Below are 24,299 nucleotides of genomic sequence, written 5' to 3' on the forward strand. Positions count from 1 at the left end.
AGTGTATTATCAAAGGAAAATTATGCATACATTTTCTTTTCAAGTTTTATGAAAACAGTTTTAATTTTAAACTGTTGTGGATTATACCTAGTCCCAGTAATTTAGATTCAGATGTGCCATGACGGCTTAAAAAAAAAAAAAGAGAGAGAGAGAAAAGACTATGATGAGTTACGAATAACTGAATTTTCAAGGTTAATGACAAATTTATGCCTAGAAAGTAGTTACTTCAACTTTGTATCACTGATCTTTTCAAATTTTCTCTGACAGCTGTTGAGAACCTGTTGAGAGGGGCCCATTGGTAAGATACATACTTAGGTAAAACAAGCAATTTTGCATCTAAATCTTTTAATTTCAGTTTTGTTTTATTGTAATGTGTCTGACTGGGAGACAGAGTAATCAGGGGGTTTTAGTGTGTGTGCTGTAGTCCATGTTACCATCACACGCTGCTATATTACCATAATGATTGCAGTAGCTTGAGTATCAGACCAGCTACATATGGTAGGTTTTCTGAGTTTATACATCTCTTGCTTCTGGCTAAACCAGAGATTCAGCGACATGAAAATAGCAGTTGTTCTTTCCATGGTGGGCTTGTGCCAGTTTCGGAATTGGACAGTGTGGATTGAGAGAAGTGTGTATCAGCTTGAGGTAAGCACAGAAGGTTTTATTCACATGTTGTTTAATAGTGTTACCAAGTAAATGATAGGTCCTTCTGAACAGATAGTTGATTAATGTAGAAACAGAAGATCTTTAGTATTGATATGATTGAACTATTTTTACTTCAGTATCAAAGGCCAAATTTTTGTGGCCAAGGTGCACAGCATGTAAGCCATTGCCACAATGTGTGATTTACTCTGTCAGCAGTCCTGGGAAATGTGGAGAGTTGGAATTCCAGGAGGATTTAGTCATCCTCTCCCCTTAGTGAGGGCAGTCTAGTCCATTCAGGTGAAGCTGTGATTCGCAGCTGGAGAAATTTGCACTGAACTGCTCGTTAATACTCTGTATTTAGAGAACATCCTTCATGAGTTTAACCACAGATGGCAACGAAGTTCTGTGCAGCTGCTTACTCCCCCTGCCCAGGTGGGATGGGGAGGAGAATCAGGAAAAGATAAAACTCATGGGTTGAGCTAAAAATAATGTAATAAATGAAATAAAGTAAAATAGAATAAAAATAACAATTCTAAGGAAAAAGGAAGAGAAAGGGTATTAAAACTCGGGGGGGTGGGGGGGTGGGCACACGCAGGGGGGATGGGACCTAACAAAAAACAAGTGATGCATGATACAATTGCTTGCCATCTGCTGACCAGTACCCAGCCAGTCCCTGAGCAGCAATCAGTGGCCCCCAGCCAACTCCCCCCTTTTTATGTACAGAGCCTGACATGCTATGGTACAGAATATCCCTTTGGCTACTTTGGGTCAGCTGTCCTGGCTGTGCTCCCTCCCAGATTCTTGTGTGCCTCCTCACTGGTAGAGCATGGGAAATTGAAAAGTCCTTGATTTTAGAGTAAGCATTACTTAGCAACAACTAAAACATCAGTGTGTTATCAACATTGTTCTCATACTAAATCCAAAACACAGCACTGTACCAGCTACTAAGAAAATTAACTCTATCCCAGCTGAAAGTAGGACAATAAGGAATGTCAATTTGGCACCAACTAGGTGTCCTGTTTAAACATAAAAAATGCTTTAAAAATACATAAATGCACTCTTAATCTTGCACAAAATCTTCCCTGGTTTTAAAAGTGCGATTACATATGAAAAGTTTTTATTTGTCTTCACACTTTGTATTACTCCATAGCACTTTCAAAGCTGGATGGTGGCACTGTGTACTCGTTTGCTATGCTAACAATAATTGGTTCAGAGATGATACACAGTCCACAGGATGACTTGGAGCTGCTTTCCTTCTCAGCAACTTGAATTCTGTTGCCTGCTATACTAGGCAAGCAGAAAATAAGTTTGTTTGGAGCATCAAACCAGCGTGAGTTTTAACATTGTTTATAATCAGCGTAACTGAAGGTAAGGAACTTTATTTAGAGTGCTACAAATAAAGATTCTCTAGTTCTCCAATAAGAAAATCTTGGATTGATCAGGGATCACAACATTCAAGTTATCCAAAAATGCTTTTTCCCCAATTAATTTTAAAATTCACATTATTTTTGTGCATATTCCTTTCTTGTTGTTAGCATCTAAGAGCTAAATTACACAGAGATAAATTATAGTTCTTTCTTTTATAAGAAAAACTACATTTCTGGATGGAATGGTATTTTGAATGGCAAAAGGGGATTAAGAAATGAAATTTCTGTCTCTGCCTGTCATTTCCTTTAAAATACCTCTTTTTTTTTTTTTACTCTGTACTCTTATTTATGATATTCTTACACATCACTGTTCCTGTGCCTTTATAATCATATGTAACCCAGCTGTGACAACCAGCAGCAACTGTTACTGCAGGAGAGTTGGCAAAACAAGTTAATATTTTGAGACCTCAAGTCAGCAGCATTTCTGCTGAGCACAGATACTATCTTTTTAAAATGGTAGTGGGAGAAACAATTTTTCAAGTGAGTAAGCAGTGACTCAGTCTAGTTTTTAAAGCTTAGCATCACAGTCTGACGTAGATCCAGAACTGGACCGGTACTAGTATAGAACAGTGAAAATAAGTACTCTGGTTCTAATAGTGGGTTAATAAATAGAGAATCCACTGATTTTTCTACAGTACAGGTGGGAGCTGGCTCACACTTCAGATCTTGCCTCAACCAGCAATATAAATGTGATTGGCGTCATCTGGCTTTGCAAGCTAATGGTGTAAGTTCAGCCCAACCACCAAAACCCAATCTGGACATACTGAGACTTTTGCAGTGTGGTCAGAGACTTGATAAATCACAAAGAACTAATCAAAAACTAAAAGGTTGTGTGTATGCATGCACAAGGGTCAGATTCAGGGCTAGAGGAGACTTTTGCCTTCAGCTTTTTGCTTTGTGGATAAGCTAAGGTGAGCCAGTATGGTCCCTGCATGTCTGTAACGTCTTTTTGTTGATCCTTCCTGTTCGAGGTATTTGATGGGATATGTTCATGTTTTGGGGTATACCTCCGTAGAAATGTCCTAGGCTATGTACAAAAAAAAGTGATGTTTATGTATCTAAAGCTGGCAGGAAAATGGTTTGTTGGGCCCGATCGGGTGCTCTGAATGTAGTTGATGAATTAGGCAGTGTGATAGGAGAGCTTTTGTGTAGCTGAAATACTGGTAAGTCATGAGAAAAGGAAAAGAAAGGTGGACTCTTTCTAACTTGCGTTCTTACTACTTCAGTTAATTTGTTTGTCCTAACTTTAAATAGAACATTGTCTCTTTGAAGTTTAATTTGTACATGAACATCAACATAATTTAAAGTTTTTACACATTTACAAATAAAATATATTTCTAAATAAAAATTTTTAAAAAAATAAAATTAAAAATAATTTACCTTAAATTAGGCTTAAAGAGACGGCACTGTCTTGGAAAAGTCAATTTTGCATACTTTTTGGGGGGTAAAGATAAGAAAAGAAAAGCAAGTTTCTATTATTTTTTAATATAATGATGTACATTAATTAGCTTTGTTCTTATCCACACATTGAAGCTCCATTTTTTTAAGATGTATGTAGTTGTATAGGTAAATATTTTAATACAGCCACTTCACAAATTGCCGTTTAGCAAATTTTTAGTTCCCTAGTGCTTCACAACATCTATTTTCTGCTGACTTTTTTTTTTTTGTCTCCTTGCAAATTCAAGCTGATAGTCTCCATTTATTTGGCAATTTATCCCACTCAGACAAAGCTGCCCTATTTAACTGACCATTTCCATGAAGGATGACTGCTCTCTTAACAGGACTTGGCTTTCAGATACTGGAGACTGAGAACTTTGACTGCAAGGTATTTGTGGTATTTTCAGAAGGAGGAATTCAAGAGGCATTTTTCTGGTGTGTACACAGTGAAATACAGGAACAATGAAAAACAAAAATAACAGGGATTGAACGCTGAGGAATGTCCCAAGTTCATGTCGGTGGATAACGCTGCTGCTGGCGGCCCGGGGGGCGGGGGGCGGCCGGGGGAGCGGCTCAGCGGGTGGCGCAGCGGCGGGGCCCGGCCCGGCTGCCGCCGCCGGCTGACCCGGTGGCCCGGGTCTCGGGGCCCCGGGCAGAGCTGCTGGTGTGCCGCCGTGCGCGGGGCCGCTGCTCCCCCAGTGGCAGCTGGGGGGCAGGGGCTGGCTGCCGCCCTCTGCGGCCCCTTCCCCGGGGCGTGTGTGCCGCCTCACTGCCGAAGCGATGAGGTACCGCGACGGCGGGCGGGCCCCACCGCCGGCTCCCCGCGCCCCCTGCGGCCTGCCGCGGGGCCGGGCCAGGCCTACTGCCGGCGCCGGGTGGCGCTGCCGCCCCGCCAGGCGCCGCCTCCCCGCCCCTCCGCCATGGCCGATGTGGAGGACGGGGACGAGCCGGGCGCCCCCCACTCGCACACGGGCTCCGCGGGCTCCAAGGCGGGCGCCCCCGACAAGATGTTCTCGCTGAAGAAGTGGAACGCGGTGGCCATGTGGAGCTGGGATGTGGAGTGCGACACCTGCGCCATTTGCCGTGTGCAGGTCATGGGTAAGCGCCGGCCGCCAGGCCCCGGCCGCCACCGGCCGCCATGGCCGCCGCCCGCGCCGCAGGGCAGGGGGCGCCGGCGCTGCAGCGACTCGCGGGCCGGAGGTGGCCGCCGCGCCCTCCCCTCGCACGGCGGGCGGGGAGGGAGACGCGGTTTCCGGCGGGAGGGGGCTGCCCCCGCCGCGCCGCCTCTTCCTTCTCCGCGCCTTCTCCTCAGGAGCAGGAGGAGGGGGGCCCTGCGGCCCTGGGCGAGCCTGGGCCTGGGCCGTGGGGCTGCACGCACCTGCCGGGGGAGCGGCTCCCCTGGCCGGCCCCGGGCAGCCCCCCTGCGCCACCCCCGCCGGGGCCAGGGCCGCGGCGCTCGTCGGGCGGCCGGGCCTGTGGCAGGGCCCGGAGGCGGGCAGCGGGCCCCGCGGCCCCGGTAACGGCGGCGGCTGCTTGGTGGAGCCCGTTTCTCGGCGGCTGGCAGGCTCCGCAAGCAGGGCCTTGCTGCTGAACCGGCCCGAGTGCTAGATGTGTTGCAGCTGTTGTGGGGGTCAGGGGTTCTCTTGATTTTGTTTTTTAGTTTTTTATTTGTGTTTTTGGTTTTTTGTGTTGTTTTTTTATAGCAGTTGGGGACGTATATAAAAATTCTTTTTCCAAATCGGTTAATCCAGAGTGTCTTTAACACTTGTCCAAGCCTTCTAATTACTGTTGCAGTTTAACACACATGAACGTACTTAAAAATCTATGGAAAAGGGGTTAGTTTACCTGGGTTTTAACTCTGGAGATTGAAAGCAGCCTCAGCGTGTACTGTGATTACTGTTTTCTGATATCTTTTACAAATGTGATATTTGTTTTGGGTCTTTGAAAATTCCTTAAACTCTACTGTGTACCTATACCCAATTTTTACTATTGTGCTGAGTCACCCTAGGCATTAGACCTCTCAGTTGGGCTTGGTACAGTCTGGCAGCACAAATGACCCAAGATTCCTGCCGCAGCACCTTGCTTGTGTAGGTCCAGGCACCGTGATACTGCAAATCCAGTCGGGTTTTGGCTTAACAGAAAGGAGACACAATGCTGTCATCTCTGGCGTGTTTTTACTGAGAATGTTCTGTGGAACAGAAAAGGTAAAGGGATGTACTAGAAGAAAAAGACGTGCAGCCCAGACTGAAGCAGTGGGAGATTCACCATTTGCATAAGCATGTTTTGAGGATTGTCTGCTTTTATATGGTGAATGGACACCACCCTAGAAGTATGAAATTGGCTTTATCTACCATGTAAGCCATAATTTTAAGAATATATTTCCCTGTTCACAGGCTAGCCTGTTAACAGGGCACTATAAAAAAAAAAAACCAACAACCAGTCTTAAATGAACAAAATCTTACCCAGAGCTTTTACAAAAGTATATAAAAGAAAGAAGTTAACTTCTCATTTTTCATAACTAGACCCAGGGAGTACTTTTCATCTAAAACTAGCAGAAGAATCTGGTAACTGTTTTTTGAGAGCAAACCACGTTGTTAGAATGTGAAACTTGATCATTACTGACTTGAGTTTAGCAATTTCTTGTTGACCCTGCCAAGACCTGCTCTGGCTCCTGTAGAGCCACTGCGTCGGCAGTAACCTTTGGTGGGAGGCTGTGCCAGACTTAAACTGGCACTTGTTGAAAGTTTGCTTGATTTTTGCAAGGGAGGGAAGCGTTACCTGGCTTAATTTTCTACTGGTTTAACTCCTTGAACCAATGTGGTCTTCAAGGATCACAGAGGTACAAGGGAAAGAAGCAGAAATGCAGACGTTGGCTGGGAAGGGCAGGACTGCAGCCATACTGACTTAATTTGCTTAACATCCCGGACTGACATCTTTAGGGTTATGATGCAGGAGTGGGGATCGCTTACCTTGGTATGGCCGCAGTGATTTCTATCCTTGGCACTTTGTGTTGTTTCTCTGTAACTGCAAATCTAGGGCTGGGGTAGGAAAGCTGCCTTAAGAGTGGCTGCTGGTCTGCCCCAGCTTACTGCCCTGCCTGTTGAGTGATCCTGGATCAGTTTACTTTGATGTACCATGATACAAGCTGAAGAGTTTGCCTGAATCTTCCCTGCAGCTTGGCCCTTAAGTGGTGCGGAGATAGAAATTATAGGAACAGACAACAGGAAACTTCATTGACGTGTCTTACTTCAATCTCAGTGAGGAAGATACTGTTTCAGTTTCTGTCCTCTTTTGGCTTTTATTACCTGAGAAAATGAGGAATGTCTGGGCAGATGAATCCAAGTACTGGCCGTATCCGGCAAAGAAGGCAAAAATAATCAAATCTAAATTCCTGTAGCATACTATGTTTCTGTTTTCTAGAAAATAATTGTCCAACTAGTGACATGTAGGCCAGGTCCTACCCGTGGGTCACTTTTGTTTAAACTATTACCTTTTCTTTGGAGGAGATAAAGATGTGTTTGCTTCCATAATAGTTGAACACTGTTGTGCATGCTATTTGCACATACGTCTACGGCAGCCCATGTGGGGGCAAAGAAAAAAAGGCATTTTTCCACTGTACGTGTGTGGCGTGGTACTAAGCCAGGAAGTTGTCACTTCTCTTTGGAAGTCCTGAACCTGCCATCCAGTCCTATAGCCACAGACTGGAGTGCATACAGATGATAAATATGTTTATTAATTTACATTATCAAATTGACCAATATGTTTACATCTGTATGTGACACATGAAAATTACATGCAGGTACTTAGTAAGGAAAACTACTATATAAAAAAGTAGAAGGGGCTGGGTGTTGTGGCGAGAGATGTACAGCCTAAAAAAATCAAAGTTGTGAATGATTTCCTTAAAAGGAGATGCTGACATCTGAAAAACAAAGTCCTGTAATTAGGGTTTGGCGTTGTGCTGGCTCTGGTCTTAATATGCCTGAGTGCCTTGGCACAAATCTGCTGGTTGTAATATCTACAAAATAGAGAAGGCTTTTTTTCAGGAGAAGTTATGAAAATACCAAAGCAATGGAAAGTAAACAACACTTGTAGGACAGTTTATAGTCCTTCTGATCTCTTTCAGATATATATTTTATTATCATGTGCACGGTGTTAAAATTTAGATGATGTTATTTCATGTTAAGGGCTGAACTAGACATCAAAACTTGGTATTTCTACCTTTGCAAATTGGTTTTAGAGTTTATATTTTCCTCTGACAAACCTGTTCTTAAGATGGAATCCTGAGAATCAAATTGGGTCTTGTTCTTGTTTACTTTTAGATGCCTGTCTTAGATGTCAAGCTGAAAACAAACAAGAAGATTGTGTTGGTATGTAGTGATTTCATTCGCTTGTTTTTCAGTTGAAACTTCTCTCAGTAGGGTGCATTTTAAAGCTTAAGGGAACACTGATTTTTATTAATGTTCGAAAGTCAACTGGTGTTTCATTCTACATTGGGTCATCTTTTTACATTAGTAATAATTTATGCTTTATTTTTGAGTACTAATAAAATTAGTTTCCCCTTCAGACATCCTGTAGAACAAAACGGTTTCAAATTTGCAGTTAAAACATATGCAGCTAAGAGGTTTAAGTTTCTCTCACTCTGAGCATAGTTGAGGAGAACATGATGTACACTTTTGAAGTGGGTAGGAAAAGGCTGCCTTTTTTTTTTTCCCCCCCCTTCCAAGATGCATGCCAGATGACACAATGGTAATACCGATAAAAATCCTCTGTTCTGAAATAAATGTATCTGGGTTAGACAGTGGTATTTTTCCCACTCTTAATTCAGACATAATGGAAGCAATTGCTTGTTTATTAACTTTTCATTTGAAAAAGTGGAATCACTTGAGTTTGCAATAATGCTGTTTAAACATAAACATATTTTCAGTTGCCTACTAATGTACGTAAAAGCAAATCTTAACTTAATTCTGATATATTTAAATTTGAAATAGTAAAAATTGACTGAAAGATTTTGCTTTAAACCTTTAACAACTTTTAAACCAGCTTTTCCATGCCCTTGTTCTTTTTGTTTTGAAGTTTGTCTCAAACTTAATCCACTCTTGGTTTTGATGATTGTTTTAATTGGAACAGGAATTTCTTGTTCCAGGTGTCTTAAGTGGCTTGTTAAGTGTCCTGTTTTAAGATAATGAGAGAAAAAAAACCACATTAATTTACATCACCCTTGTATTCCAAAAAGGAAAGTGTGCACTAGTAAGGGAATGAAAGCAAAGTAAATAACACTGTTCAGGAGTAGATGGGTAACAGCTAGCGCTTTTTGTTGTGTTGAAAAAAGCATAGCCTATGAATAACTTGTGGTCTAAGATCATGTTTTGAAGCTATATACTGTGTCAAATGTGCCTCCTTGATACCATATATTTAGGTTTAAACATTGTATTTCAGATGGTAATTTGGTGATGTGCCTTTTGTGTGATAGTAGTACATTGGTTGTATTTTGGGACTGGGGAAGGTGAAGTGAAGAACTTAAATAGTTGCACTTACTTCCTGGACAGAAATGATAAATGTGTTTGTACATTCACAAAACTGTGTCACTTTATACAAGAAGGTGTGAATATATGCTTTTCTGTTTCTGTAATGGGAAGTATGTACAAGGATTAATGATAGGACTGTCATCAGAATGACCATAATAATCCAATCTCAGTGGATAAATCAACGATGACCCACTTTTGTCTCTAAAGCTTGCAGTGGTTATAAACATCTGAGAATGATAGTTTGGACCTTGCTGTAGGTGTTGGTTGGGCAGCTGAGTGTGACTGGAACATGTTCTTTCTTCTCTTTCAGTGGTTTGGGGAGAATGCAATCATTCGTTCCACAATTGCTGCATGTCCTTGTGGGTGAAACAGAATAATCGCTGTCCCCTCTGCCAGCAGGACTGGGTAGTCCAGAGAATAGGCAAATAAAAACACTGGAAGATAATTTTTAAATTTTTTTTCTGTTGAACTTGTTGAAATAGTGTGTGTCTTACGACATTTGCTCATACAGAAGAATGGAATGTCAATCACGGCATGATTTACTTAGCTTATCTTCTACAAGATCAGTGTGGTTTTGTTGTATGCTCTTTGCTGTAGGAGAAGGCAATGGTCCGTCTTATTGTAGATTATTTCCACAACTGAAAAAAGAGACTAACTACACTAACAAATTTATCTGTTACGATTTGAGTGTTAACTGTATCAGAGCATAGAAATGTGATGGTGCAGATTAAACCCTAAATATAGTTTATTTAATTTGAAAGGGCAGCCTTACCTGTAAGTCTGATACCCTGAATAGGTTACTGTCAGGATAAAGAAATTGTTCATTTTAAGTAACATTGTATGCAAAAACACAGTTGGTGAGTTTCTTAGTAAGTGTTCTGTTTTTTGATCTAAAATGAGTAGTGTGTAAAGCATATGCCATGTGCTTTTTCCATCACACTCTACTAAACATTTCTGTTAGGTTTTCTTTATGACAGTAGAAAATTTTGTTTTGTTGTATCTCTGTCTGTTGCTGTATTATATCCTATGCATTATTTCTGCAACCATAGTATTAAAATTTAACCACATTAATATCTTTTTTATTTATATTTTTCTTGAAGACCGGGAAAACGTGTATTTTTAATCAAGAGACTTTTTGTACAAAGACACGTGTTTGGTATTAGTTAACTAGAGACATAAACAATCTCATTGGTTAGCTGACAAATATAGAAAGCAAACAAAACTGATAATTTAAATATCCTGAGGAAAGTTGGTACTGATTAGCTCTAGGGAAAACTGTTAAATTGTGATTTAATGAAAAATCACTTAATAGAAATTTCTTTACCATCATTTTATTGGTTAGAATGTTTTGGAAGTGAAAGAAAGCATTGTTTTATTTTTGTGGAAAACGGTGATATATAATTTTTTTTATATGAATCATGATTTTTTTCTTATGAATATTTAAGTGCTTGTCTCTGACACTGTCTTTTCCCTAAATATCCATAGTAATTACTGTTAATCTGAACATATGCTGTGGTTTTTTTTTAATATATGTAATAGGTTGAATTACTGCTTTGTAACAAATTCAGGCTTAATAAAATGGTTAATAAACCTGGGTGAAATTGAGGCAATGTTATGTGCATATCATTGTTTACTTCAAAGTTACCTTGAATTTTTAAGACTAATGTGTTTCTCAGCAGATGTATTTCTATCCTGTTTAAGTATATTTTAAAAGGTTTATCTTCACTGTATAAAGTAGTTCCAATGGCAGTCTTAGTGTCATCAAGCATACATGCAGAGTTTACTGTGTGTTTGGTTTGTTTTTTTTTTTTAATACTTGTAATCTTGTTTTTAAAATGTTTTGGGCTTTTTAAATATAGCTTTTGTCTCATTATACAGCGAGATAAAAAAAAATCCTCTGTGTCATTGTTATGGTTTATCACATCAGTTGTTGTTATCCCAGATGATGTCTGTCTTAACCAGTTCTATATTTGTTTTCAATTTTAATGGTAGTAATGGAGTGCCCATTGCGTGTTGTGGAGTAGTTCTGTTTGTGTAAAGGGATTCTTTCTAAAATGATTGCAAAAGAAAATGTGGTTGGATGTGGAAACAATTTTTAGCTGTCAAAGTTAAACTATATCTTATCCACAGTCTATTTTCTCTGCCAGAATTTGGTCCCAGGTTCCACTTTCTAACCTAATTCCATCTAGTCCCATCAGAGCACTTCTCTCTTCATTTTGCTTTTGCTTTGTAGGTGAATATGGAATGTACTAAAGTGATTTGCACCCTGCTTTCAGTTCATGTCACATGCATGACAAGTGTAGCTGAGAATCACATTTGTGCAAGTTTTCCAAAGTGTTGACTCAAACAGGTGTTAACATAGATGAGGTATTAGGAAGGTTAATGTTGAAATTGAAGTAGCTGATATCTGCATATATCTATTTGTGTAAGTATCTTGTTGACCAGTAATTAGAGGTTTGCCTAGAATAGAAGGTAATGAATTTTAAGTCCCGCATATTTTCTCTGTGATTTAGAAGATATAAGCCTAAGTCCCAGTATTTCTATGAGCTCTACACCAGAGGATTTTCTTCTGTTCCAAATCATACCCAGATACTCCATTAGCATAATTCTTAATAAGTACCCATTTTTAGTCCTCCATTTGTTCACCTCTTGTACATGCAAAATAAATCAGTTTTGTTTCTCACCCAAACGTACTGTTTTATGAGGAGGTAACACTAACTTAAATAGCCATTATCGACTAATAGTCGATAATGCCGATCTGCTTTTCTCCACTGTTAAATAAATGATGGGTAGATGTGGATAATTCAGCAAATCTAGCTAGAGTCTTCCCTCAGAAGACTGGGGTAATGAGTATGTGTCCAAAGATCATATTGTTTCACTTTGCTTTTTATGAAGTTATATTCCTTTAGAGAAAGTTTATGTTCCGTAGAAATCGGGAAGGATTCTAATTAACAGAGCAGAATGATTTCTTTGGAGCTGTGGATGTGTCTTTCTTAAGCAGATACCATAAACATCAGGTGTTTTCTTGATTTGCTTAGACGTTAATAGATCAATAGCTGGTGTAAGTTTGAGTTCGCGCTTAGGTCCCAACTCACAGCTGTTCATATTGCAGTTGTTTTGAGCTGTGGTGGCATTCTTGCTAAATGTAAGAAAGACCCTGCTGAATTTTAGGATGTGAAATCAAAGATTTTATTACCTGCTTTTTTGCCTTTCTATACCCAGGATGATATAGGAAAATGTTGCTGTGGGCACCGTTTTCAGGAAAGCCACCGGCAGGATTCCACTCTTCTTCCTTAGACTTTTTTCAGTTTTGCTTGCTGTGCTGACTGCGTTATTTAGCAGTTTATGTAACCTTCTCCTGCCCCACGCTTGCATTCCCCTGGCAGAATTAGCAAACGTACCAAGTAAGACTTTGAGATACTCCGCTTTAGCATACACTGCGTTCTCATGTACGTGTAGTAATTTGCAATGGATGACCCTCTCAATCACAGCTAGAAAAACATTCATGTCTTAGTGTGATTTTGTAGAGTATAAGCATGAGTTATATGTCAAACGGGTTCAGTGCAGACAGGATTATGCATGTAAAAACAAAATGCAACATAGTAGTAGAGTGACAAAAAGCAGCCAAGAAGGGCTTAGCGCTTAATTGTAGGAAGTCTGAGGTACCTGTTGTTACTCCTGTTGTTTGTGATTCAGCTCTTCAGCTTGCTTTAAGAGTGAAAAAAGACAAAAGGAAACTTGACCTTGACCTTAGAGTACAGCTTGACCCCATTGCTACTGGAAGAATTGTGGAACCACTTTTCCCATTCCCGTAATACCTTCCTTATATTGAAAGAAAGTTTTAGCGGCCAAATCACATGACACCTCAACAGAAGGGAGCTTAGCCTAGTAAGTGCCACACATGATTTTTATTCTTTTGTGGAAAACATGAGGCACAGGCTTCCTGGTAGGCAGCCAGGGAGTCAAGTCAGGTGGAATTTGCCTTCACTTAATTATAATCGGCTTTGTCCCTTTGTTGATGACACCTGAGCCATACGCTGTGCCCACCTTTTCATCCTGCCACTTACTGTTATAAAGCTCAGTAGGAAAAATAAACTGAGGCCACAATAACATATGGAAGTGTCTTGGCAGGATTTAGCCGGTCACTTGAAGTGGTTTTCCTTTATCTCTGGGTAGGAGATGAAGTCAGAACTACATGTTGTTTCGTATATAGGGATCATTATTTTTAGCCCAGCAGCAGGTCTTAGCCTCTGCATGTAATCTGCTCAGACAGAGCCACATAAGGCATCAAAGTTTGCATGGGGTGTCTGTGGAGCTCAGATACATTGATGCTGAGTATAACTTGAGTTTTAGAAGGATGGATGCTCAACATAATGAATTGTGTGGTAATTTAAAGCTCAATGTCTCATGTTTGTCGCTGTCAACTTCTGTTTCAGGTGCGGCAGATTTGTGATAGCATCTGGTTTTATAAAGAGCTTCTAACTTAATTAATTCTTACTACCTTGGTGTTCTCTGTGTTAAGTGAGGGAGAATCAAAGCTGTTGTAGTAACTGTGGCCAGAGTGCCACTGAGTTTAGAGTGTGCATGTATTGCAGACAGGAATCTCTGCGTGTTCTCAGCAGCTGGGGACAGTGCATATGGAGGCAATCTCGGCGCATTTAAAGTTTACCAGGGCCCATTCTGAAACACCAGCTGAACTGCATGCATTTGGTGCTGCCGGTGAGAAGGGCTGCCTAGCATGTCATCCCTCAGCTATACATAGCAAACTCAAAGCTCCTTACAGAGAAACCTCTTACCAGTCACTTTCCACAAATGGTGCATATACCTAAAGGTACTTAGTGAAAATCCTTGAGAGGTATTTAATGCAAAAGCAGTTAGTCTCTCTGGTGTTTTGCAGAAGCCTACACACACACCACTAGCACCTACACCATAGCACTTGGACCAGTTACTCCCTTTTCCTCAACCAGGCTCTGCCACCCCAAGAGCTTGCCAAGATGTGTGACATGGGGGGCCTTGACAACCTCATTGCCAACACAGCCTATCTGCAGGCAAGGAAGAGTGGAGATGGAGACACCAAGGAGATGCAAAAGAGACGTAAAAGCCTCTCGCTGCCCAAGATTGAACAATGCAGTGAGGTTAGACAGTCCCTTGTTGTTGATTATGATAGCATCTGTGAGCAGCAGCCCATTGGCAAGAAATTCTTCAGAGACTTCTTAGAGACAGTGCCAGAACATTTGGTAGCTAGGGACTTCCTGGATGAGGTGTCAAACTGGGAATTGGCAGAGGACAATGTCAAGAGCAGTACCATGGAGAATATAGTCACCAATTTTCTTAAGGCAGGTTCCAAAAACTACCTGGCTTTCATGAGCTCTGACTTGGCCAACAAATGCCAGGCAGCTACTGCAAACGACTACGAGAATGTCATGCAGCTGGCCAAGGAGGAAACCAAACTCTTCCTTAAAGGCAAGCCCTTCCAAGACTTCCAGACCAGCCCCTTCTATGACAAATTCCTCCAATGGAAAGTTTTTGAGAAGCAGCCGGTAACTGAGAAATACTTCTATGAGTTCCGAGTGCTGGGCAAAGGCGGCTTTGGAGAGGTAAGAGCTGTACGTTTAAGGGTGTGGGTTGTTCCTTCCCTTTCAAGACCAGCAGGTGGATTTGTAAAGAGGAACCTGGCAATGGCTTTAGAAAAGTTTTGCAAGACTTGGTCCTTCAGATTGTACATTTGCCAGAAATGTGGCTGGGTTTCTTACCCATACTGTGAAACAGGCTCCAGATGCCTGTTGGTGAAGAGCTACTCAGAATTTTTATGTTCTGTATCTATGCCATTAAAAATGCAGGCTGCTTTACAAAAGCTTGCATAACTGTCCATGTAGTTAATTATTAGTCTGCTCCTTGGCACCATCTTAGCCTGTGTTAGCTCACACACTCCCAGATAATTCTTAGGTGCAGTTTAGGGAATAGCACAGATAAGGATTTGTTCCCAAAAGATGAGTAAGGCTTCCTTTTTTTGAGATGGAAGAGAGTTTAGCTATACAGATGAAAGCTGCGTATGCCGCTTACTGTCATGGTCAGGAAGTGGGTCCTTGTAAATTTTTTTTGCTAATGCATGTCTACTAATGGTATCCTCAAGAACTTTGCGTAAGGCCCACCGTATTCTGGTCCAGAGCAGAACAGATCATACGCTTGTTTTTTCCTTATTTTTTCTGCTAATATTCTCTGCTACGAAATTTGCAGCAGTGGCTACTAACAGGCATCTGTGATTCCCCAGTTTCTGCCTATTACTGCCCTTGGTATTCCAGTCTGTATGTGTAAAATTCCTTCATTACCTTTCCTCATGCATCTTGCTTCCCTAGGTTTGTGCCATCCAGGTGAAAAATACTGGCAAGATGTATGCCTGCAAGAAACTGGATAAGAAAAGGTTGAAAAAGAAAGGTGGAGAGAAGATGGCACTACTGGAGAAAGAGATCCTGGAGAAGGTCAACAGCCCTTTCATAGTTACACTAGCTTATGCCTATGAGAGCAAAAGCCATCTGTGTCTTGTCATGAGCCTCATGAATGGAGGGGATCTGAAGTATCACATCTACAATGTGGGAGAAAGAGGTTTGGAAATTAACAGGGTCATCTATTACTCAGCTCAGATCACCTGTGGGATTCTGCACCTCCATTCCATCAAGATTGTGTACCGGGACATGAAACCCGAAAATGTCCTCCTGGATGATAACGGTAATTGCAGACTGTCTGATCTTGGACTGGCAGTGGAAGTCAAAGAAGGGAAAAGCATCACTCAGCGGGTGAGTACAAATTCATTGAACATGGGCAGTGGGAAGGGAAGCTGTTCTATTTCTAATGCATGATGAGTCCAAGACTTAATTCCCGGGGATTTGCTCTTTGCTAAAGACCTTATGTGGTCACTTCATTTTAAGAGACAGGTGGTAAGAAGATTTGGTTAATGAACTCTAGATGCTATATGTCATAAAATAACTTCTCTTACACAGAAACAGTAGAATCGACTTGACCAGTTGTTTTGCTTTAAGATAAACTCATGAACAATTATTTTAGAGAGGTTAACAGAGATGCCTTGTGCCTAGGAGTAATAGTGCATAGTCAGGGGGTTTAAACAATTACTTGGTTTTTTTAATGAGCAGCAGTCAACTGTATGACTCGTTTTGTATTCTGGTTTTGCTCCTGGAAGACTACAAATTTCTTCCAGATCACTCTTTAAGTGATGTTACTGATTTTACTGCAGGTGTTTGTTGTACTGCATAATAAACGGTTGCCCACATTCCTGTCCCCACAAATTAATTCCTGAAAAAAGTAGCAGACTTGATGTCAGCTTGCAAATGTACATGCCTGTGTGCATGTGTAGGAAGAAAGAGATGGATTACCAACTGTTTTTTTACTGTGTGAAATAGACTGCAGCACTTCAGCTGTGCTTGTGGTCATCACAAACTAATGCAAATTTGTAATAACGTCATGAGGTTTACACAAGAAAGATGTATTCAGGTAGCTTAACTATGGAAAAAGTGTGGTTTTCCCAAGGTGTCTGGAGCTTAAAGATGTATATAGAGAGTGAATTTGTCTGAAATACACTAAGAGTATGGAGAAAAGGAAGCAACGTTATAAACAGCTCTAACTGCCTTATGTTAAACTTCCCAAGTCTTTCAAATTACTTTGTAGAAATGCAGTACAGTAGAGGGGACCTGCTAGTAACCTTTTGTGTCATGCTTGAAGTACATGTCTTTTGATGTTATTTAATACAGTAATTTGTAGTTTGAAGGTTACGTTTTTTCCTGGCCATCTAAAACATTTCTATTGTGAGTGGGTTTAGTTCTCAGCGAAAGAAAATATGGAAAGTGTTGTATTTTTAGATAGGAAATAACTTTAAAATGAGACTGCAGTGTGTTTTAGATGTGAAAATACAGTTTCTTGGAAAGCTAAGGCAGATATTTAAATAGAACTTTATATGAAATGGGAATGTTGTTTTGTTTGTGAAGATGACATTTTGATCAGTGAATCCAAAGCTATAAACCTTATTGTGCTTTTGAGAGTTATAGGTGCATACAGTTACTATGATCAGAAAAAATAATTTTGTCCAAGGGCGGTTTTTCCTACTTGTAATATGTGGGGTTTGGCAGAAGGAAAAAAAAACCACCCCGAAATGGAAGAGTGTATTTAGAAATGTGTAACCACTTCTGTTGGTATTAGGGTAGAAACTCAAAGCAGCAGAGGGCAAGGCGGTTGTTCCTCACTCGCTGTAACAGTCATCAAGTTATTATAATGATTTTTCTTCTGTTGTTCTCTGTTTTTAGAAGCACTATTTGCCATTGTATGAGTGCTTTGATTAGAGCAAAAACTGCAATGAATAATATACAACGTGATTGTAGTGTTAGAAGGAATTTCTGTTAGAGGCAGTTTTATTCATACAGGAAATGGAAATAGGAGAAGGAAGAAAAATTATTTTTTCTTTTTAATTTTCTGTATTGTAACTATGAGGGAGGTAAATGAAGAGTAATTCCCGGTATTATTTTGCGTTTTTATAAACTAACCCTATTTGAGTCATTTGACGGCTACTACTAAAAAACATGTAAGAGCTAGATATTACTGTTACTTACAGTAATGTCATACACAGGAAGACCTAAAAACACCTTTACAAAATGTGTTTAATTAAGTTTCAGCATGGATTCCTGTAATAAAATAAAAATGGTGCTGTTAAATTAATTTTTGTTTACTAATTAAAGTAACATTGTGACTTCAAATTAGCAGAATTTTTATATCACAGCATGCATTTTGAGTATGACTAGCAAACTGCTACCGCTTTAAATAAAAAAAACAAAAAACCAACCTTGAGAAAACATATTCTTACAGGTTTGAGGTTTATTCACCCCAAAAAGATGTATGGCTCCAAGACAGATCTATTAAATAAAATTTAATCAGTTGCAGCATTTTGTGGACACAGTTTTATAAGGGCAATTTCATAAGCTAAAGCAGAAAATATATTCCTTGAGGCCAAATCTCTATTGTACCGTGCATCTGAGTGAAGTGCCTAACATCATAAAGCTGTTTCTAGATTTTGGATGATGGTCTGAACTGACAATTTAAGGCTTACGATCTTCAGGCACTAATTATAGGGAGAATATAAAAGCTTTCCATTTCAATTTATTTATCCATTTGCAAAGAATCCTTCTGTTTTGGTGGGTGTTGTGGTATGTTCAACTTTGTATCTCCAGTAGTTCTGACTTTAAAGCCTTTGTAACCTCGTAATCCTCTTTTATGACCTGGCTCTTCTATATCGTACTTAAAATATTGTTCTATTGCACTATCAGAATAATGCCTAATTTTGCTTTAATCATATTCATAAGTCATTCTGCTGCCTGAAAGTAATTAACCAATATCTGTAGTACCAGATGAAACCATGGTTTAGCTGTCTGGTACACTTAATGGTCACCTATTTCATCTGGTCTTACATGTATTATGAAGAATTAAGATAGTTAATTTGTTAAATGTAAGGCAGAGAAATAATTTTTTAAATTGCATCTATTATGGTCTTTCTGTAAGTTGATATATTAAAAAAGGTGGATTTTTTCTGCTGTCAAATGAAAGTTTGTGGGCTTGAGTTGTTTGATCTTCCATTTTATTCCTTGTTTTTCAGTTTAGATATATCAGTAGCAGCAACTGTTGAAATTTCTTTTTTTCTGAAATACTGTTTCAGAGGGAAAAAGTAATACGGTGTTCTGGGTTGTGTTTTAACAGTTTACTCACACTGAACAGATTTCTACAGTGAAAGCTATTCTTATAGTCAGTAAAACTGCTTTTATTATGAGATTGTTCATCCTGAGTATGGAGATACTGGTTTAGTCTCATACTCTTAAATGAAGAAGCGGAATGGTGCTTTTTTTAAAATACAGTGCTTTCTTTCAAATTGTTTTCTGCAGGTGTGAAATAAATAGATGCTAAAGGTAAAGTAAAATAATTAAAGATTTTTTTCAACAACTGTCTAAAAATCTTTCTCAATGATTTCGGTTTTTCTTCCTGAGTGCTGATCTTTTCATGATCAATCTAGTTCTTCAGGTGTTAAGTGGATCTTCCTTGTGAATAAGCAAAATAAAACAGAAAACTCTTCCTTTATATATCAGGAGGAGCCAAGAAAACAACTGTGGAGTAGACATCTGATCTTAGCTGCTTAAAAAATGTTTGTCTCCATGTGTTTGACTGTAGCTGTGCTGCTATGAAAATGCCTCTTAATACATCATAGACAGTCAAAAAAAAGCTGCAGTTTTCTGCCTTGTATTTGTGTCTTTTTTTTGCTATATATTATGAAGTAGAAACAGCGTGTGATGACTTCCATTGTTATTTATACAGAGTTGAACAGCATATAATATATGGATTTATCTGTGGATTTATTTCGTCAAAGATTGCTAAAAATACAGTCTTGAGATGCATTCTGAAAGTTTTGTAAACTCCTCCTAGTGTCCAAGCTATTAAAGATAAATCTGTTCTGCTTTCGAAGCACCAAAAAAATCCTAAACTCTCATGTATGAATAAATGCACATCACCCATACATCAGCTGGACGATCCATAAATCCGTTTTGTAAATCTTGTTAGGTGATGAGGTTATCACAGGGCAGAAATGATAAGCTAGTTAATGAGTTCCTGTTTTAGACATCTTCCAAGTTTTCACTGAAGATTTCTATGAAACTGTTTCTGTACTGTTTACCAGCCAAAGATTATTTTCATTGTGGATGGAAAGATTTTTTGAATTTTAGATGGGTGACTTTAATGTTGCCTTCTTATAGAATAATGTGTTTATGCTGCAGAAAAAGCATGCTGCAGCTGATTACTTAATACATAAAGTAATTGAAGAAGTAGTTGTGGTATCCTTTAGGTATTATCATTACATGTGCTGCTTTTGAGAAATATTTGTGTGCTTTATACCAATTGTTTGTAACTATTATAAATAAAAATACCCTACTCTCAGAAACAGTGTTCTTTATAAAGATCTAGAAAGAGTTGGATACTCAGCCTTAGTTTTCTCCCTTTCTTTTTAATTGCTGAAGCAGTGAGTAGAAACACCTGGCTTTCAGTGTGAATGTTATTTTGAACACATATAGGCAGTTGTAAGTAATTGGTACAGTAATAATTATGGAGTTTAGAAAACTTGTAATTTCACTAAGGTGTGCTGATTTGTCTTTGTGAAGTGCTAGCTAGCTTTAGAATAGAGAAATCACCCCAAAAAATGTTAAATGCACAAGTCTGAATAATAACAGTCTTGGAAACAAAAGTAGATGGCAATTGAAACGTCCTTAGAGTGTATTTTTTCTCCATGAAACAAACATGGGTGATATGGGGTCGTCTTATGATACATACATGCACCTGTGCAATCTACCTAGAAATGTGTGTAGGCACACTTACCCGGGCAGAGTTCTTACTGACGGCACTGGAAACAAATCAAGTCCTTTCCAGTGATAATTACTCAGGACTTCAGGAAACAGCATTATGACTTTTTGTACAAACGTGCTTGTAGCATCTGTTCTGATGTGTTGATCATACCACGCATAAACTAGATCGTATCTTAAAATTATGCCCTTTTAAATGTTGATAGTCCCTTTATCTTGTAGAGTTAAATAGGCAACAAGGAGAAAGTAAGAGCCTGCAAAGACAGCTTTTGCATAGGCAAAATGTTTCGTCTAGTTACGTACCCACTTGATTGATTCTGGAGCTAGTTCTTTTTACGTGTGACAGGAATGAGGAGCCTCCATCCCAAGTTTCTCCACTTGGAGATCATAATTTTTCTTGATGCCTCTGCAACTTTTTCTCTTACAGCTTCTATGTGAGTCAAATGTTCCTGCCCTCATCCAAAAGAGTAATACTACTTAATTTCCTGAGAATGGTTGTGAGAAAAGTGAGCATGTTCTTCTGCTTAGTACGCTCATATCCTCTACATATCAACATACAGGGAACTTAATTCTCTTTTTCCACAAGTCAGTATGTATTGGCTATTTATTTTGGGAAGAACTTTCTGCCCTTGCAGGGTATGGCTTTTGTGCAAAGCAACTAAACAGTCAATTGCTTTTGTGCAGATGCATGCGAGCCAGAGAGCTTAAATATTGACATAATAACTGTGAAAATGAAGACAAACATATTTTTGTAGTATTTATAAAAATGCATTCATATCTTCAGAGGTTTCAAGCTTCTTCACAGTCTTCCTGTGCTATGTTTTATATATTTGAAGGACATCATAATATTTTGATAAGAAAAACATGTTTTGGTTAAAATCTTACTCAAAATGTCCTTTTGCCCTCCTGTATGTTTGTTTATTGTAAGATTCTATTTCTTAGGAAAACAGAAGGAAACCTATTTAGATGTTCCTGAAACTTGCAGTTAAATTTCAAGGCGGTTGAGAAGCTGGAGGAGGGTTTAGACTTGTGAAATAAAAAATAACTCAGCAAGCTATTCTGCAGTTGACCTTTGGTCATTATCACATGGCATTCTTATTGGATAATATTCTGTAAAAATGTGTTCTTCCTTTGCACTTTGAAAAATGACAGCCCTTCATTTGCTCAGGATTAGAGTGACTTGCTGCTATTTTACAGTTTCAAAACCACCGTTCTGCTTATGCATTATGGTATGTAAAACAGATTATATTTTACTACTAGACCTCTGTTCTTAAAAATTTTGATAATCATAGTTGTTATGAAGTGTGTTATCATGACAGGTATTTAAGATTTTTTTAATCTCTGAAACATACTTTACAGAATCCAATTTACCCACTGTGAATGCCATGATCATGAGAGTGAAGGGAGCAAAAAGTATTTTTGTGGGATCATTTTGCCTCCTGCAGTTTTGGAGATGGCAGAAAGGATACTGTAGTCATCTAAAATTATGAGAATGCAATGTGTCCCATGACATACTTTTCCTACACAGGGCATGCCACCCAGGAAATACATTTTTCTGTCTGGGAAAAGACATTGGAGCTCTTTGAGCATCAGGTCTCTTTGCATGACTTTTAACTTTGTTCTTTATTCAATTTAATCTGACGATTAATAAACACTATAGCATGCTGTATAAAAAAAGCAAGAGGTAGGATTCCTTATCAAGCTCCTAGAGCTGGTAGAAAGCTTACTTAAGCTGTTCGAACAAAAAAAATTGCTAAGTGCTAAATACTACTGTTTAGTCCCTTCGTCTTTTGAGGCTTGTTATTTATCATACAAAATAACATACATTTTGGAATTACCTATTTGGTAAATCATCTAATAAGGTACTTGTTGGTTCAGCACTGTCAAAGATGTTTTTATTTTATTAAGTAAGAAATGCAGCATTTGGCTGACAATGTAATTCTTTGAATTGTTGATTTCACAGCTTTGAAGTGGTATTGCAGGAACTGTAAACTGTGGGATGGTAAGGAATGCAGTACTTCTGTTCTTATGAGACCACATGGGACAATCTACTTACTGTGATGAGTAGTTTCAGTTAAAATATGTGGAATTGGATCTTAATACAACGTGTAGTTAAGCTGCAGGAACCTTTTGAAAAAGATCTTGTAGGGCCTAAAAACTTCTCTAGGTTTGGGGGAGAGCAGACAGTTGATGGAAGACAACTTTGTTCAGAGAAACCATTTCTGTCTCTGGAAGCTCTTGAACTGCAAACAGTTGGAGTCTAGGAAGGTATTAGAGAAGTATCAATGTACGCGCCGGCTTCTTACAGTTTTTGCTATGCATCCATTTTTTGGCCAATTTACAGACAGTAAACTGGCCATAATGGGCCCTTGGTCTGATGCAGCCAGTACCCATCTCCCTGGATTTACATGTAAAAACTGTAGCTCCAACCTTAGTCACAATCCTGAAATCACGTGGATTTCAGTGACAGACAGTAACCATCCAGGCCTTGTTATTCACACTGCTTAACCTACAGGGCAGCACCTACACCGGAGGGCCCGTACCTTTCTCAGGGCACCTTGCAGTCCTGTTCCTTCGGTTGCACTGGCACTGAACATCGGATTTCTCGTTGAAGTCCCCTTTGTGAGAAAGCCACCTGCACATGGTGCTATGACACTGTGTTTGCATTCATTATAAAGAGCTTCGTAAAATATATACACAGCTAAGTAGATGGAGGATTTTCTCCCTTGGTGTAATGTTCATAGAATGTTCTGTGATCATTAAATAATATAACCATAAACATCTCCGAAGTATTATTATTCCCACATTATAGATGGGAAACGGTCAGGAGAAATTTAAAGGGGAATTAAAGGGAAATTCATACTACAGGAAGACCGGAGAACCCCGATAATCCCTGATTTCTAGTTGTGTGGTTATGAGTCTGTACCAAGAGTTCTGCTCGTCCTGTATGCTCCATTCCTATGATGTCTGATTGCTTCATTGTCTATGGACGCATACTTCTTCTGATGACACTTTACCAAGGTGGGGATGTTGGCAAGTTCTATTTCCAGTAGGGATCTGAGGTAAAGATAGTGATTTTATGCATGGTTACACAGGAGGAAAGCGGGGAGATGCTTCAGAGTCCAAAGTTAAAATTGGTACCTGGTTACTGGACTGTCTGTCCTTCCTCAAACCATTTGTCCCTTGGATTTTTATATAGTGTGAATCTAAACTGAAAAACATGCTGTAACTGTGTCAATTTCTCTTCCTAAGTGTGAGCACAGAGGCGGCCTGCCCTTACTGTCACAGAAATGGCTTTCTGTTCAATTTTTGCAACTTCCTTGATTTCAGTGAATACTGATGGCCAAGCTTAAAGGAGTAAAAACTGATGGTAGATGTTTTTACTATTCCAGTTAGTGACTTTGAAACCAGAGGCAATTTTGTTTCTTTTTTTCTAATATAGCTGAAATTTGTGTTTTCCCTTTTGTGGTTTTATTTGTGTTGGTGGTTTTATGGGCTTCTTTCAGGCAGAAAGCTTTTCCTGTTACAATTATGTCCCTATGTGAAAATGAAAAAAACTTTGGTCTTGAATTTTGTGTAAGCATGTGGGATTCAGTAGCTCGTAAGCTCCTGTACAGTCTTTCTGATTATCTTTTACTGGTACTTTGAACAGTCCTTTTTGTGTTCTTCTGAATCAGTAGCCCATCAGTACATGACGGGCCATCCCATCATAAGGTCCTTCCCTTTGCGAAGCATTAACAGTATGCCAAAAGTCTTTGTTCTGTGGAGCCTTATCAAGAGCGCCTTTTGTCCTAATTAGATTTGATTTTGTCTTTGAAAAGAGAGTCGCTTGTTCGTATGATTCACTGGCTTCTTGTTACAGTATGAAC

At 39.4% G+C, this 24,299-nt stretch overlaps 2 protein-coding genes across 3 annotated transcripts in view; both read left to right on the forward strand.

Moving 5' to 3' along the window:
- Positions 1–4,361: 4,361 nt before the first annotated feature.
- Positions 4,362–10,639, forward strand: RNF7 (ring finger protein 7). Of its 2 annotated transcripts, none has more exons than XM_037406783.1 (3): positions 4,362–4,600; positions 7,829–7,876; positions 9,345–9,401. In XM_037406783.1, the coding sequence occupies exons 1-3, from the start codon at positions 4,430–4,432 to the stop codon at positions 9,399–9,401; spliced, it is 276 nt and encodes a 91-aa protein (XP_037262680.1). In that variant the 5' UTR covers positions 4,362–4,429. The 2 variants fall into 2 exon arrangements, with proteins under 2 accessions (XP_037262680.1, XP_037262679.1); XM_037406782.1 differs by having other exon boundaries at positions 4,390–4,607; positions 9,345–10,639.
- Positions 10,640–10,762: 123 nt separating this feature from the next.
- The window catches only part of GRK7 (G protein-coupled receptor kinase 7), a 33,280-nt gene continuing 19,743 nt past the window's right edge, over positions 10,763–24,299 (forward strand). The window contains exons 1-2 of the mRNA XM_037406781.1: positions 10,763–14,631; positions 15,391–15,828. Of these exons, the coding sequence (XP_037262678.1) occupies positions 14,029–14,631; positions 15,391–15,828 (1,041 nt within the window). The 5' untranslated portion in view covers positions 10,763–14,028. The remainder of the gene's footprint in view (positions 14,632–15,390; positions 15,829–24,299) is intronic.

The sequence above is a fragment of the Falco rusticolus genome, chromosome 13 (assembly GCF_015220075.1).
Source record: "Falco rusticolus isolate bFalRus1 chromosome 13, bFalRus1.pri, whole genome shotgun sequence".
Lineage (NCBI taxonomy): Eukaryota > Metazoa > Chordata > Aves > Falconiformes > Falconidae > Falco > Falco rusticolus.

Excerpts from the sequence above, each read along its gene's own strand:
- RNF7 (XM_037406782.1), top strand. The coding sequence starts at position 4,430 with ATGGCCGATGTGGAGGACGGGGACGAGCCGGGCGCCCCCCACTCGCAC. Across the intron at positions 4,608-7,828 it reads TTGCCGTGTGCAGGTCATGG|ATGCCTGTCTTAGATGTCAA; the intron begins GTAAGCGCCGGC and ends GTTTACTTTTAG. Across the intron at positions 7,877-9,344 it reads CAAACAAGAAGATTGTGTTG|TGGTTTGGGGAGAATGCAAT; the intron begins GTATGTAGTGAT and ends CTTCTCTTTCAG.